The following is a 13,763-nucleotide window of genomic DNA, read 5'->3' on the forward strand; positions in this document are numbered from 1 at the left end:
CGGCAATGCGTAGCAACTCACACTGGCATGTGATGCATTCAATGACAACTGAGATGTGCAGTCCTCTGCTTCTGATACAGAGGATGAGGACTTTGATGGATTTGTAGGTGATGATTGATCGAAAAACGTGAGAACATTGTACGATGGCTAAATAAAATACACCCGAACTCAGTTCTGCTTTCGTTGCCTTTTTAAAAACGTGTTTTTATCTTATTTGTATGTTTTGGCATGCTACCGTATGCTTCAAGCTAACGTGTTAGACTGCGCGCATGCATGCCGTATGTTTAAGCTGGCGTATGTTTTACCACTGTAAAACTGCGGCTATTCGTACGATGCGTCCTGTGTATGTGTAAAATACAGAAATGTCACGCATGAATGAGACTGCGGCCATTAGTACGACGCGTCGAATAGTCGTGAAAATACGGTATTTTTTTTTTTTTTAGCCTGTATACTCTATGTTAATTGGTCGCTATTTCGCGGATTTTCATTTATCGCGGCTGGTTTTGGTCCCCAATTAACCGCGATAAATGAGGGATTACTGTAGTTCTTATTTTTTTCTTTGTATTTTTGCCGTCGATGGACAATAAAAGCGGTACTGTGCTATGACCAAAGCATACCGTAAATTCCGGATCACAAGCCGCTCCTTTTTTTCCCACACTTTTCAACACTGCGCCGTGTAACACGGTTTTTTAACCCGTTACTTGATTGGCATACAGGGCAACCAATCAGATGACAAATGAATTTTGACCTCTATCGAGTCAATGAATTACCTCTGATTTTAAAGCAGGGGTGCCCAATACGTGGATCGCCTATTCGGCTGCGAGGGGTCGGAGGAAGAAATGGAAGGGGGTGGGGGGGTCTGTGTGTCTCGGATTCGTTCATGTCTGGGGTCGTTCCGTCTGTTGCTAATCGTGGTATGCTTGCATATGTTCGCGTTTTTCATGGTTGGGCGCCCGCGTGCGTGCATGCGTAAATGCTTGTACATGTGCGATCGGGTTGGTCGCTTCAGAAGTCAATCTTTGGTCAAATATGTGGCAAGTTCACCAAAGTAGTAAGTAACCGTGACAGCTCGCATGTAGACAGTGCCTGCTTCACATGGCAACAACAAAATACAAGACAGATTTGATGAGGATTGTTCAAGAGTAGGAATGCCAGAGGTCCCTGCACTAAGGCGCTAATCAACGAGAGAGAAGGATGGGGTGATGTTAATGTGTGCTCATGTGTATAATGTGACTCTTTGCAGTAACACAGTAAAAAAATTGTCTCTTAGTCTCTGACTGGTTGGCCACCCATGACGTAGTCATTTGAAAGCTGACTTAAAACCAAGCGACAAAACTAAAAACATCCTTTGGGGTTATGGGATTACAACAACCCAAATCAGCATTCACTTATCATTTGTTACCGTGAAATTCTTTAAAGTTGTGGCTGTTGATGCACGTAAAACTCCTCATCGATCCATCGCTGAACTCTTTGAAGAGACCCAAATCTTCAGCACCAGAGAGTAATCTTTGCCAGGAGGCTGTCACAAGAAAAATGTTGGGGTTTTCCTTCTCTTCAACCACACCTTCAGAGCGCAGCTGATTCACAAGCAGCTCAGCACCTGATTCATCAGCATATAAAGCAGAATATACAGTAAATAGATAACACAGCAGATAAATAATAGTACATATGAATAGGGAGGAAAATGCAATTTTGTTAACAGAGCAGTGTCCCTGAAAAGGGCTCATTCAAGCTGTTCAGACAACATCAAGAAAGTTTGAAGTATTTTGACATTTGGATGTTAAATGGTTGCACAGAATGATTAATTGATTGGTGGATGCATGGATGGATGGACAGATAAAGTTTAAATTAGAAGTTTCAATACACTATAGATCAGGGGTGTCCAAACTTTTTGCCAAGGGGGCCAGATTTTATGTGGTAAAATGTCGGGGGGCCGACCTTGGCTGACATTCTTTACATTGAACAACAATATTGTTCAACAAATTTTAGTAAGCCAGTCTGTTTCATCCATCCATCCATCCATCTTCTACCGCTTATCCGGGGCCGGGTCGCGGGGGCAACAGCTTTAGGAGGGAAGCCCAGACTTCCCTCTCCCTAGCTACTTCTTCCAGCTCTCCCCGGGGGATCCCGAGGCGTTCCCAGGCCAGCTGGGTGACGTAGTCTCTCCAGCGTGTCCTGGGTCTTCCTCGGGGTCTCCTCCCGGTGGGACATGCCCGGAACACCTCACCAGGGAGGCGCTCAGGAGGCATCCGAATCAGATGCCCAAGCCACCTCATCTGGCTCCTCTCGATGTGGAGGAGAAGCGGCTCGACTCTGAGTCCCTCTCGGATGACCGAGCTCCTCACCTTATCTCTAAGGGAGAGCCCGGACACCCTGCGGAGAAAACTCATTTCGGCCGCTTGTATCCGGGATCTCGTTCTTTCGGTCACGACCCATAGCTCGTGACCATAGATGAGGGTTGGGACGTAGATCGACCGGTAAATTGAGAGCTTCGCCCTTTGGTTCAGCTCCTTCTTCACCACGACAGACCGATACAACGTCCGCATCACAGCAGACGCTGCACCGATCCGCCTGTCGATCTCCCGCTCCCTCCTGCCCCCACTCGTGAACAAGACCCCAAGATACTTGAACTCCTCCACTTGGGGCAAGATCTCCTCCCCGACCCGGAGGGGGCACTCCACCCTTTTCCGACTGAGGACCATGGTTTCAGATTTGGAGGTGCTGATTTTCAACCCAACCGCTTCACACTCGGCTGCGAAACGCTCCAGTGAGAGTTGGAGAGCCCCGTTTGAAGGAGCCAACAGCACCACATCATCTGCAAAAAGCAGGGATGCAATACTGAGGCCCCCAAAACGGACCCCTTCAACGCTTCGGCTGCGCCTAGAAATTCTGTCCATAAAAGTTATGAACAGAATCGGCGACAAAGGGCAGCCTTGGCGGAGTCCTACCCCCACTGGAAACGATTCCGACTTACTGCCGGCAATGCGAACCAAACTCTGACATCGGTGGTATAGTGACCGAACAGCCCGTATCAGGGGGTTCGGTACCCCATACCCACGAAGCACCCCCCACAGAACTCCCCGAGGGACACGGTCAAACGCCTTCTCCAAGTCCACAAAACACATGTAGACTGGTTGGGCGAATTCCCACATACCCTCAAGGACCCTGCTAAGGGTGTAGAGCTGGTCCACTGTTCCACGGCCGGGACGGAAACCACACTGCTCCTCCTCAATCTGAGGCTCGACTTCCTGACGGACCCTCCTCTCCAGCACTCCTGAATAGACCTTACCAGGGAGGCTGAGGAGTGTGATCCCTCTGTAGTTGGAACACACCCTCCGGTCCCCCTTTTTAAAAAGAGGGACTACCACCCCGGTCTGCCAATCCAGAGGCACTCTCCCTGTTGACCACGCGATGTTGCAGAGGCGTGTCAACCAGGACAGCCCCACAACATCCAGAGCCTTGAGGAACTCCGGGCGGATCTCATCCACCCCTGGGGCCCTGCCACCGAGGAGCTTTTTAACCACATCGGTGACTTCAACCACAGAGGTAGGAGAGCCCACCTCAGAGTCCCTGGGCTCTGCTTCCTCCAAGGAAGGCGTGTTGGTGGAGTTGAGGAGGTCTTCGAAGTACTCTGCCCACCGGTTCACAACGTCCCGAGTCGAAGTCAGCAGCGCCCCATCCCCACTGTACACAGTGTTAGTGGTGCACTGCTTCCCCCTCCTGAGACGTCGGATGGTGGACCAGAATTTCCTCGAAGCCGTCCGGAAGTCGGCTTCCATGGCCTCACCGAACTCTTCCCACGTTCGGGTTTTTGCCTCGGCGACCACCGAAGCCGCGGTCCGCTTGGCCAGTCGATACCCGTCAGCTGCCTCTGGGGTCCCACAGGCCATAAAGGCTCGATAGGACTCCTTTTTCAGCTTGACGGCATCCCTTACTGCTGGTGTCCACCAGCGAGTACGGGGGTTGCCGCCACGACAGGCACCAACCACCTTACGGCCACAACTCAGATTGGCCGCCTCAACAATAGAGGCACGGAACATGGTCCACTCGGGCTCAATGTCCCCCGCCTCCCCCGGAACATGGGAAAAGCTCTGTCGAAGGTGGGAGTTGAAACTCCTTCTGACAGGGGATTCCGCCAGACGCTCCCAACAAACCCTCACGATACGTTTGGGTCTGCCAGGACGGACTGGCATCTTCCCCCACCATCGGAGCCTACTCACCACCAGGTGGTGATCAGTTGACAGCTCCACCCCTCTCTTCACCCGAGTGTCCAGAACATGCGGCCGCAAATCCGATGATACAACTACAAAGTCGATCATCGAACTGCGGCCTAGGGTGTCCTGGTGCCAAGTGCACATATGGACACCCTTATGTTTGAACAAGGTGTTCGTTATGGACAATCCGTGGCGAGCACAGAAGTCCAATAACAAAACACCACTTGAGTTCTGATCGGGGGGGCCGTTCCTCCCAATCACGCCCCTCCAAGTCTCACTGTCATTGCCCACGTGAGCATTGAAGTCCCCCAGCAGAACAAGGGAGTCCCCAGCAGGAGTACTCTCCAGCACATCCTCCAAGGACTCCAAAAAGGGTGGGTATGCTGAGCTGCTGTTTGGTGCATATGCACAAACAACAGTCAGGACCCGTCCACCCACCCGAAGGCGGAGGGAGGCAACCCTCTCGTCTACCGGTGTGAACCCCAATGTACAGGCACTGAGCCGGGGGGCAATGAGTATGCCCACACCTGCTCTGCGCCTCTCACCGTGAGCAACTCCAGAGTGGAAGAGAGTCCAACCCCTCTCGAGAGAACTAGTACAAGAACCCAAGCTGTGTGTGGAGGCAAGTCCGACTATATCCAGTCGGAAATTCTCTGCCTCACACACCAGCTCGGGCTCCTTCCCTGCCAGAGAGGTGACATTCCATGTCCCAAGAGCTAGCTTCTGCAGCCGAGGATCGGACCGCCAGGGTCCCCGTCTTTGGCTGCCGCCCAGCTCACATAGCACCCGACCCCTTTGGCCCCTCTCATGGGTGGTGAGCCCATGGGAAGGGGGACCCACGTTGCCTCTTCGGGCTGTGCCCGGCCGGGCCCCATGGGTGTAGGCCCGGCCACCAGGCGCTTGCCAACGAGCCCCACCTCCAGGCCTGGCTCCAGAGGGGGGCCCCGGTGACCCGCGTCCGGGCAAGGGAAACCTTGGTCCATATATTGTAGTCATCATAAGGGTCTATGAGCCATGCTTTGTCTGGCCCCTCACCTAGAACCTGTTTGCCATGGGTGACCCTGCCAGGGGCATAAAGCCCCAGACAACTTAGCTCCTAGGATCATTGGGACACGCAAACCCCTCCACCACGGTAAGGTGACGGCTCACGGAGGGGCAGTCTGTTTCACATTTCCATTTTTATTTTAATTTCAACAATCTTAAGAATTTCTTTTGGTTCATTTGAAACAGGTATATCACATGCAACTGCTTATTCACTTGACTTTTTCTTAAACGGAAGTCTCCTGAGTGCAAATTGATTGATTTGAAACATAAAATGTATCACCATGACTTTTCAATAGTCACAAAACCTTTGACTCGAACAACAGGGAAATGAACAAGCAATACACATATCCAAAACTGCAAGGACCATTTGAAATATGACATATCAGTCAATATAAACACGGAGTGATGTCTTGTTAACTCGTGAGTGATGCCCTATAGTGTCTAAATGCTATTACTCATTTAGTGAATGATATTACTCATTTAGCCACTAGAGGGAAGCAGTATTCTATGAAACATCACTCACCAGTCTACGAGACCTCAGTCAATGCAACACGTGTTCCATTGCGCACAACCTGCGGGCCAGACGGCACTGATTTTATGACAGGGGCCGAGGGCCGGATGAAATTCGACCGCGGGCCGGATTTGGCCCCCCCGGGCCGGACTTTGGACATTTTGGACATTTTTTTTTTTAAAAAAGTCATTACTTTCTTCAAAATCGATTTTTCTTTATTTGATGGAAAACTACTCCACTTGTTCAAACATAAGGGTGTCCATATGTGAACTTGGCACCACAACAGCCTAGGCCACAGTTCCATGATCGACTTTGTGGTTGTATCATCGGATTTGCGGCCACATGTTTTGGACATTCGGGTGAAGAGTGGGGCCGAGCTGTCAACTGATCACCACCTAGGGGTGAGTAGGCTCCGATGGTGGGGGAAGATGCAGGTACGTCCTGGCAGACCCAAACGTATTGTGAGGGTTTGTTGGGAGCGTCTGGCGGAATCCCCTGTCAGAAAGAGTTTCAACTCCCACCTCCGACAGAGCTTTTCCCATGTCCCGGGGAATGCGGGGGACATTGAGTCCGAATGGACCATGTTCTGTGCCTCTATTGTTGAGGCGGCCAATCTGAGTTGTGGACATAAGGTGTTTGGTGCCTGTCGTGGCGGCAACCCCCGTACTCGCTGGTGGAAACCAGCAGTAAAGGGATGCCGTCAAGCTGAAGAAGGAGTCCTATCGAGCCTTTATGGCCTGTGGGAAACCAGTGGCAGCTGACGGGTATCGACTGGCCAAGCAGAACGCAGCTTCACCGAGGCAAAAACCTGGGTGTGGGAAGAGTTTGGTGAGGCCTCGAGGAAATTCTGGTCCACCCTCCGATGTTTCAGGAGGGGGAAGCAGTGCACCACTAACACTGTGTAAAGTGGGGATGGGGCGCTGCTGACTTCAACTCGGGGCGTTGTGAACCGGTGGGCAGAGTACTTCAAAGACCTCCTCAACTCCACCAACACGCCTTCCGTTTGACCGTGTCCCTCGGGGAGTTCTGTGGGGGTTGCTTCGTGGGTACGGGGTACCGAACCCCCTGATACGGGCTGTTCGGTAACTATACTACCGAGGTCAGAGTTTGGTTCGCATTGCCGGCAGTAAGTCGGAATCATTTCCACTGAGGGAAGGACTCCGCCATGGCTGCCCTTTGTCGCCGATTCTGTTTATAACCTTTATGAGATCTGAGATCCATTTTCTGTGATCTCAGAATTTCTAGGCGCAGTCGAAGCGTTGAGGGGGTCCGTTTTGGTGGCCTCCGTCTTGCATCTCTGCTTTTTGCAGATGATGTGGTACTGTTGGCTCCTTCAATCAGCGCTCTCCAACTCTCACTGGAGCGCTTCGCAGCCGAGTGTGAAGCATTTGGGATGGAAATCAGCACTTCCAAATCTGAAACAATGGTCCTCAGTCGATAAAAGGTGGAGTGTCCTCTCCGGGTCGGGGAGGAGATCTTGCCCCAAGTGAAGGGTTATCTTGGGGTCTTGTTCACGAATGAGGGCAGGAGGGAGTGAGAGATCGACAGGCGGATCGGTGCAGCGTCTGCTGTGATGCGGACGTTGTATCGGTCTGTCGTGGTAAAGAAGGAGCTGAGCCAAAGGGCGAAGCTCTCAATTTACCGGTCGATCTACGTTCCAACCCTCATCTATGGTGACGAGCTATGGGTCGTGACCGAAAGAACGAGCGGCCGAAATGAGTTTTCTCCGCAGGGTGTCCGGGGTCTCCCTTAGAGATAAGGTGAGAAGCTCGGTCATCCGGGAGGGGCTCAGAGTCGAGCCGCTTCTCCTCCACATCGAGAGGAGCCAGATGAGGTGGCTTGGGCATCTGATTCGGATGCCTCCTGTACGCCTCACTGGTGAGGTGTTCCGGGCATGTCCCACCGGGAGGAGACCCCGAGGAAGACCCAGGACACGCTGGAGAGACTATGTCACCCAGCTGGCCTGGGAACACCTCGGGATCCCCCGGGGAGAGCTGGAAGAAGTAGCAAGGGAGAGGGAAGTCTGGGCTTCCCTGCTAAAGCTGCTGCCCCCGCGACCCGGCCCCGGATAAGCGGTAGAAGATGGCTGGATACTCCACTTGTCTTAGGCTTGAAGAGTGAATCATTTGACAAAAATTGTCGCACCTGACAAACTCCCTCTAAAAATTAATTAAAGCGGATGATATTTAAACAAAAAAGTAAATCCATAATGAAACCTAATACTAATGAAAAATCACAAACTCTTGGTGCAAGAGAATCCCAGGAGTATTGTTGTTATAAATGATTACTGTTTTTCCTCAGACTTGAGGGAAGGAAATTTAGTCACTTGGTCAACTCTCGTCAACCATCCTGTCTTGGTCCGAATATAAGACGGCCCTGATTATTCAAGACTCAAGTTTGAAAAAAAGACTATTTGAACACCAAATTAATTTTTATCCAGAAAATCATTACAGTACATCTAAAACAAATGATAAAAATATATTGGAGAGAAAAAGTATGTTTGTTTTTTTTGCCTCATTCAAATCTAAAGTGCAATCCCATTGGAAAATGAATGGCTTCTGGTTTTTGAAATGTAAATTACATAACTTCTCCTCAGCTGCCGGTTAACCTGGCCGATCTTTGACCCACTTTTCTCCAGATTGTCACTACGTTTCTCCATTTTCTGTGATCTCTTCTATCATTTTCTTCTCTTTTCCTTCTTACCACTATTTTTTATTTTCTTCTTTGTGCTACCACCGTTTTTATTTTTATTCTTTGTGGCAGGGGTTCAATTTGGCCTGGAGAGTCAAGTTCAGCATCCACTTCATTGATATCTGGCGCCATCTATCGTCGTGAATGGGTATAATGTCTAGACCCCGAATATAAGACGAACCCCACTTTTTCAGTCTTATTTCAATGCAAAGAACAGCGTCTTATATATGGTGATAAAGCATTTCAACTTCATACGTACCTCCATCCTGCTGTTTTTCTCTCATTCTTCTCAGCAGCCATGAAACAGTTTCCTCCTTTGTGTCTGGGGACAGTACCACCACCACTAGTGGTGAAATACCAGAACGGTATCTGGTGCCTGAAATCTCCATCATCATCCAATTCCACCTGTAAAAGTCATTAGAAATAAATCAAGAAATACGCTAAGCAGAGGAGTTGGGGAAAAAATGGATTTTCACAAAACCTTATTGCCTTGATGACCAAATTTTCCAGACTATAAATTGCAATTTTTTTTCATAGTTTGGCTTGGGGTGCGACTAAAGTTCTGGAGTGTCTCATGTGGGAAATTATTAACACATTATATCAGTGGTCTCAAACTCGCGACCCATGATACAAATGTGGCCCGTGGGACGCTAGTTTGAGGCCTTGATATGAAAGTTTAATGTGAGTGCGGCCCGTGCACATTTGATATGGATACTGTATCTGTTAGCACTACTGTTGTACTAAATGGTTAGGGCTGTCTCATTCGAAGGCCGACAGCTTCGGAGTACCCAGACTACAGCGGCATCATGACTGTGCCCACGATGCCCCACACCAGCTTGAATACACATGTAAAGCACTGATGTCAACAACCCGCCGCTGCTTCCTTTGCGAGTGCTGCTGAAAACACATTTAAAGAGATGAACAAAACGCCAGTGTGGCCGTCACCGAAGTCGGGTGCTCCGCAGCACTCTTTTTCGTTCATTGATGCTACAACTTCTTGTTGCTTTCAAGCTGAATTTGGAGCAGACGTGTGCGCATTGCAGCATGACGTCTTTGATCCACTGGTGAAAAGGACACTTTGATCAGCCATCTCGTTACCTATGCTTCCTAGACGCATAATTTTCCCACGGACAGTTCCACACAGTTCCAAATAATGTGCGTTTTTGGGACCTATGAAAATTTCTCAGTCAAAACAAACAAAAAGAAATCTACGGCAGGCCTGAGGATTTCACTGTAATGATCGTTACCGGTTGCGTGTCGTTTCCGTGGCGTCATTTTGATGGTCCCGAAAATGGTTTCCCATAAAAGTGACCGCACACGAGTTGACTGTACGTGATCGAATCTCTCGCGATTTCACTGTGCCTGAATGTGTGTTTGTGGTGTGGTGTGTGAGTGTGTTTCTTCTAATTTACTTTTGTTTTGTTTTCAGTGATGGCGGGGCGGAACAGATAACGTTATGTGGGCATGCGGGTTGCTATATTAGTCTGCAAACTGAGGAATCGTGCAGATGACAGTTTGAGATGGCGGCGAAAAAAAGACACAAAGGTCTACTAAATACGACATTTAAGAAATGGGAATGCCAGTCTGATTTTTCGTATGCACCGTCCGAAGGGCGGATCACGAAACTCACCTGCCACGAGAGGCACGATTACGAGGCAAGTTGGTCATTAGATCTATAGGCTAATCGCTATGAAAAATATTATGAAGCAGTCTTGGTTATTCTATAATTAACTGGTTGTAGCACGGTAACGTTATGTATAAAACATTCGTCACAAGGTGTAGTCATGCTCATGTTAACTGTCAGTAGAACTCACGATGATGTGTGGTAGATTCTTTCGTCAAATTGATAGATTACACATGCATCGTCTTGGGAAGAGGACGTCAAGCCACATCAATTCTTACCTGTATTAATGATTACCAGTTAAAGTAATCTTTGCAGTGTGACACTGGAAAAAAATACTCTGATTTTGTGGTATGCTGTGTTCATGGTGCCATATGAGTACACCATATTTTGATCCATTTATTTTGTTGAATAAACCTGGAGTACAAAGCTGCTGATGTTCATTGTTAATCTTGTATGCCTGAATTATTTAATATTTTGCAGCATTTGTTTGTAAGAAATAAACCTATTGTCAATGTATATTGTTGTTGTTTGTGATATTATCATATGCAATTGAATAAGTAGACCATTTCAGAATTCGAAATTTGGGACTCATACTTTTCTGATCAGCGAATCCCTGGGACTCGCTGGGGGTAAACTGTAAAATTATCCCTGTTTGATTCGCTCCTCTTTCATCTATATCTGCTCCAGACAACAAAATGTATGTAGGAAAGTGGTTAAGCGTGTCGTTTCCGTGTTTTTCACGGTACCGAAAAATAGTTTCATTATAAAAGTCACAGCACTTGAATTGACTGTGTGATCCACGCGATTGCACTGCGCCTGTATGCGTGTTTGAGATGTGGTTTGTGAGTGTGTTTCTTCTAATTTACTTTCGTTTTGTTTTGTTTTCAGTGTTGGGGGGGACACAACAGATGACGTTATGTGCGCATGCGGATTGTTATTTTAGTCCGCAAACTGAGGAATCGCGCGGATGAAAGTTTGAGATGGCGCCGAAAAAAACTCACCAAGGTCTACTAATTACGATATTTAAGAAATTGGAATGTTTGTCTGATTTTTTTTGTATGAATCGTCCAAAGGGCGTATCACTAAACTCACCTGTGACGTATGCACAGAACGCGAGAGCGAAATACGACGCGGGGCACGATTACGATGCTAATTGGTCATTAGATTTGTAGGCTAATCGCTGTGAAAAATATTATTCAACAGTATTGGTTATTCTATAATTTACTGGTTGTAGCATGGTAACTTTATGAATAAAACATTCGTCACAAGGTGTAGTAATGCTAATGTTAACTGTTGGTAGAACTCATGATGACGTGTGTTAAATTCTTTCGTCAAATTGAACGTAGAATACACATGCATCGTCTTGGGAAGTGGATGTCAAGCCACATCAATACTTACCTGTATTAATGATTACCAGTCAATTAATCTTTGCAGTGTGAGATTGGAAAAAAATACTCTGATGATGCCACATGAGTAGACCAGTTTTTGATCCATTTATTTTTTTGGAATAAACCTGGAGTACACAGCTACTGATATAATGTTCATCGTTAATGCTTTTATTGATTTTGTGGTATGTTGTATTCATGATGCCATATGAGTACAACATATTTTGATCCATTTATTTTATTGAAAAAACCTGGAGTACACAGATACTGATGGGTTCCCATGATAAACGTTTACGGAACCCAAAATTAGTTATAGTGGTTTCCCATTGGGTAATCCAACGGAACCGAAAAACGGTTACCATGAATTTCCGAAATCCTCAGGCCTGCTACTCAATTATTTAAATGTTTGCAGCTTTTAATTATAAAGGTATGTATATGTTGTTGTTTGTGTTATTATCATGATTTGAATTGAATAAGTAGACCATTTCAGAATTCGAAATTTGGGACTCTGGAATGCATAATGGGACTCGTACTTTTCTGATCAGCGAGTCCATGGGACTCGCTGGTGGTAAACTGTAAAATTATCACTGAATGCACACGCACATTCATTTTCCGATCCACTTATCCTCACAGGGGTCACTGGGGGGTCTGGAGCCTATCCCAGCCGTCTTCGGGCTGTAGGAGGGACACCCTGAACCGGTTGCCAGTCAATCGCAGGGCACACACAGACGAACAATCATCCAGCAGTACACAACTGCTGGAAGCCGAAAACACTCCCATTCTCGCATGGCCAGCAGATTCATGGGACATGTCACCCATTGACCATGTTTGTGATGCTCCAGATAGGTGTGTACAACAGCGCATTGCAGAATGTGTATCTGCCAACATCCGGCAACTTCGCACAGCCATTGAAAAGGAGTGGACAGACACTTCGCAGGCCACAATCAACAACCTGATCAACTCTTTGCGAATGAAATGTATTGCACTGCGTGAGGTAAATGATGGTCACACAAGGTACTGGCTGACTTTATGACTCCCCGAGACCCTCAAAATGAAACGAAACTGCACATTTCAGAGTAGCCTTGATTCAGCAGTATGTATTTTTCGGTAATTTAGTGGGAACAATTGCTTGCATGTCATGTTTGGATTGCATTGTGGCGGGCAGATATAGAAGAGTATTAAACATTCATGCCAATTGTGAACAATACAATGGCACTGCGAAGTCGAAGTTTACTTACGTGTCCCGCACTAGCACACCGAGAAATACCGAAAAAATAACACTTCATTTTGGGCACTTACCGCGTTGAGAAATGTTGTTGGCCGTAGAAAATCTATTTCCGCAATGCTGCTCTCTTCGGTGAGAAACATGCACTTGTATGGATAGCAGCGACTTTCAGCTCAGTAGTCTGAACTACAAACGAAACGCCGACGTTTGTAAACACCACTCTCGTTCAACAGCGTCACTGGGTAGATCGTATTACTCTAACTGCAGTTTTTTTCAAAAGTTACTCTCACATCTCTGCCATTTACAGGGTTGGACCTCCCACCAGTAAATGCAACATGGAGATTGACGAAGACGGGAGTGATGTGTTGTTCGCGAACGAGCCGGCTCGTAGAGTCGGCTCTTTGAAGTGAACGATGAGGTGGGAGTCGGCTCCTCATTGGGAGCCGGTTGGGGAGGGTTACACGCACGCACACACACACACGCACGCGCACACACACACACGCACGCACACACTCACACACACACGTGCACACACACGCACACAGACGCACACGCGCGCTGCAGTTTAGAGAAGGGGGAGGGATTAGAGAAGAGACACACACAGCTGCACACTGAGCAGCACGCGAACAAGACAGACGAGGAGACGAGAGAGCTAGTTAGTGAAAAAAAAACAACACGATGGAAAGTGGAAAGGTGAGAAAATGGATAGGAAACGCAGTGAATTATGGAATCATTTCAATTTAATTGATAGTTCAAAGGCAGCGTGTGGACTGTGCAAGGTTAAAATATCCCATAGATCAGGCTCCACAAATAACCTGCACAGGCACATCAGAAAAGTCCAACCATCAGTACAATTTGAAGAGAAAAGACAAGCAAGGGACCAGCTATTAATGAAGGTGCTAGTGTGTCTGCAACTGTTGCTGCTGCTGCAATGTCACAACTGCCTCGATGTACAACCCAGAGCTCTATGAGCCACTTTATGCAAAAAGCTATCAAACCAGCAAAACAGAACACAATTGACGAGGAACTGGGTAAAATGATTGCAAAGGATTTCCATCCATTTTGTGTT

At 47.6% G+C, this 13,763-nt stretch overlaps 1 protein-coding gene across 5 annotated transcripts in view; it reads right to left on the minus strand.

Annotated features, from left to right (window-relative positions):
• ano10a (anoctamin 10a) overlaps positions 1 to 13,046 on the minus strand; it is a 107,310-nt gene extending 94,264 nt beyond the window's left edge. For 4 of the 5 annotated variants that reach the window (XM_052064715.1, XM_052064716.1, XM_052064714.1 and 1 more), the window contains exons 1-3: positions 12,769 to 13,046; positions 8,720 to 8,865; positions 1,403 to 1,600 (exon numbers count right to left, since the gene is read on the minus strand). In XM_052064715.1, the coding sequence (XP_051920675.1) occupies positions 1,403 to 1,600; positions 8,720 to 8,855 (334 nt within the window). In that variant the 5' untranslated portion in view covers positions 8,856 to 8,865; positions 12,769 to 13,046. The remainder of the gene's footprint in view (positions 1 to 1,402; positions 1,601 to 8,719; positions 8,866 to 12,768) is intronic. The other variant, XM_052064718.1, reaches the window with a different exon arrangement.
• Positions 13,047 to 13,763: the final 717 nt, after the last annotated feature.

The sequence above is a fragment of the Hippocampus zosterae genome, chromosome 5 (assembly GCF_025434085.1).
Source record: "Hippocampus zosterae strain Florida chromosome 5, ASM2543408v3, whole genome shotgun sequence".
NCBI classification, from domain to species: Eukaryota; Metazoa; Chordata; class Actinopteri; order Syngnathiformes; family Syngnathidae; genus Hippocampus; species Hippocampus zosterae.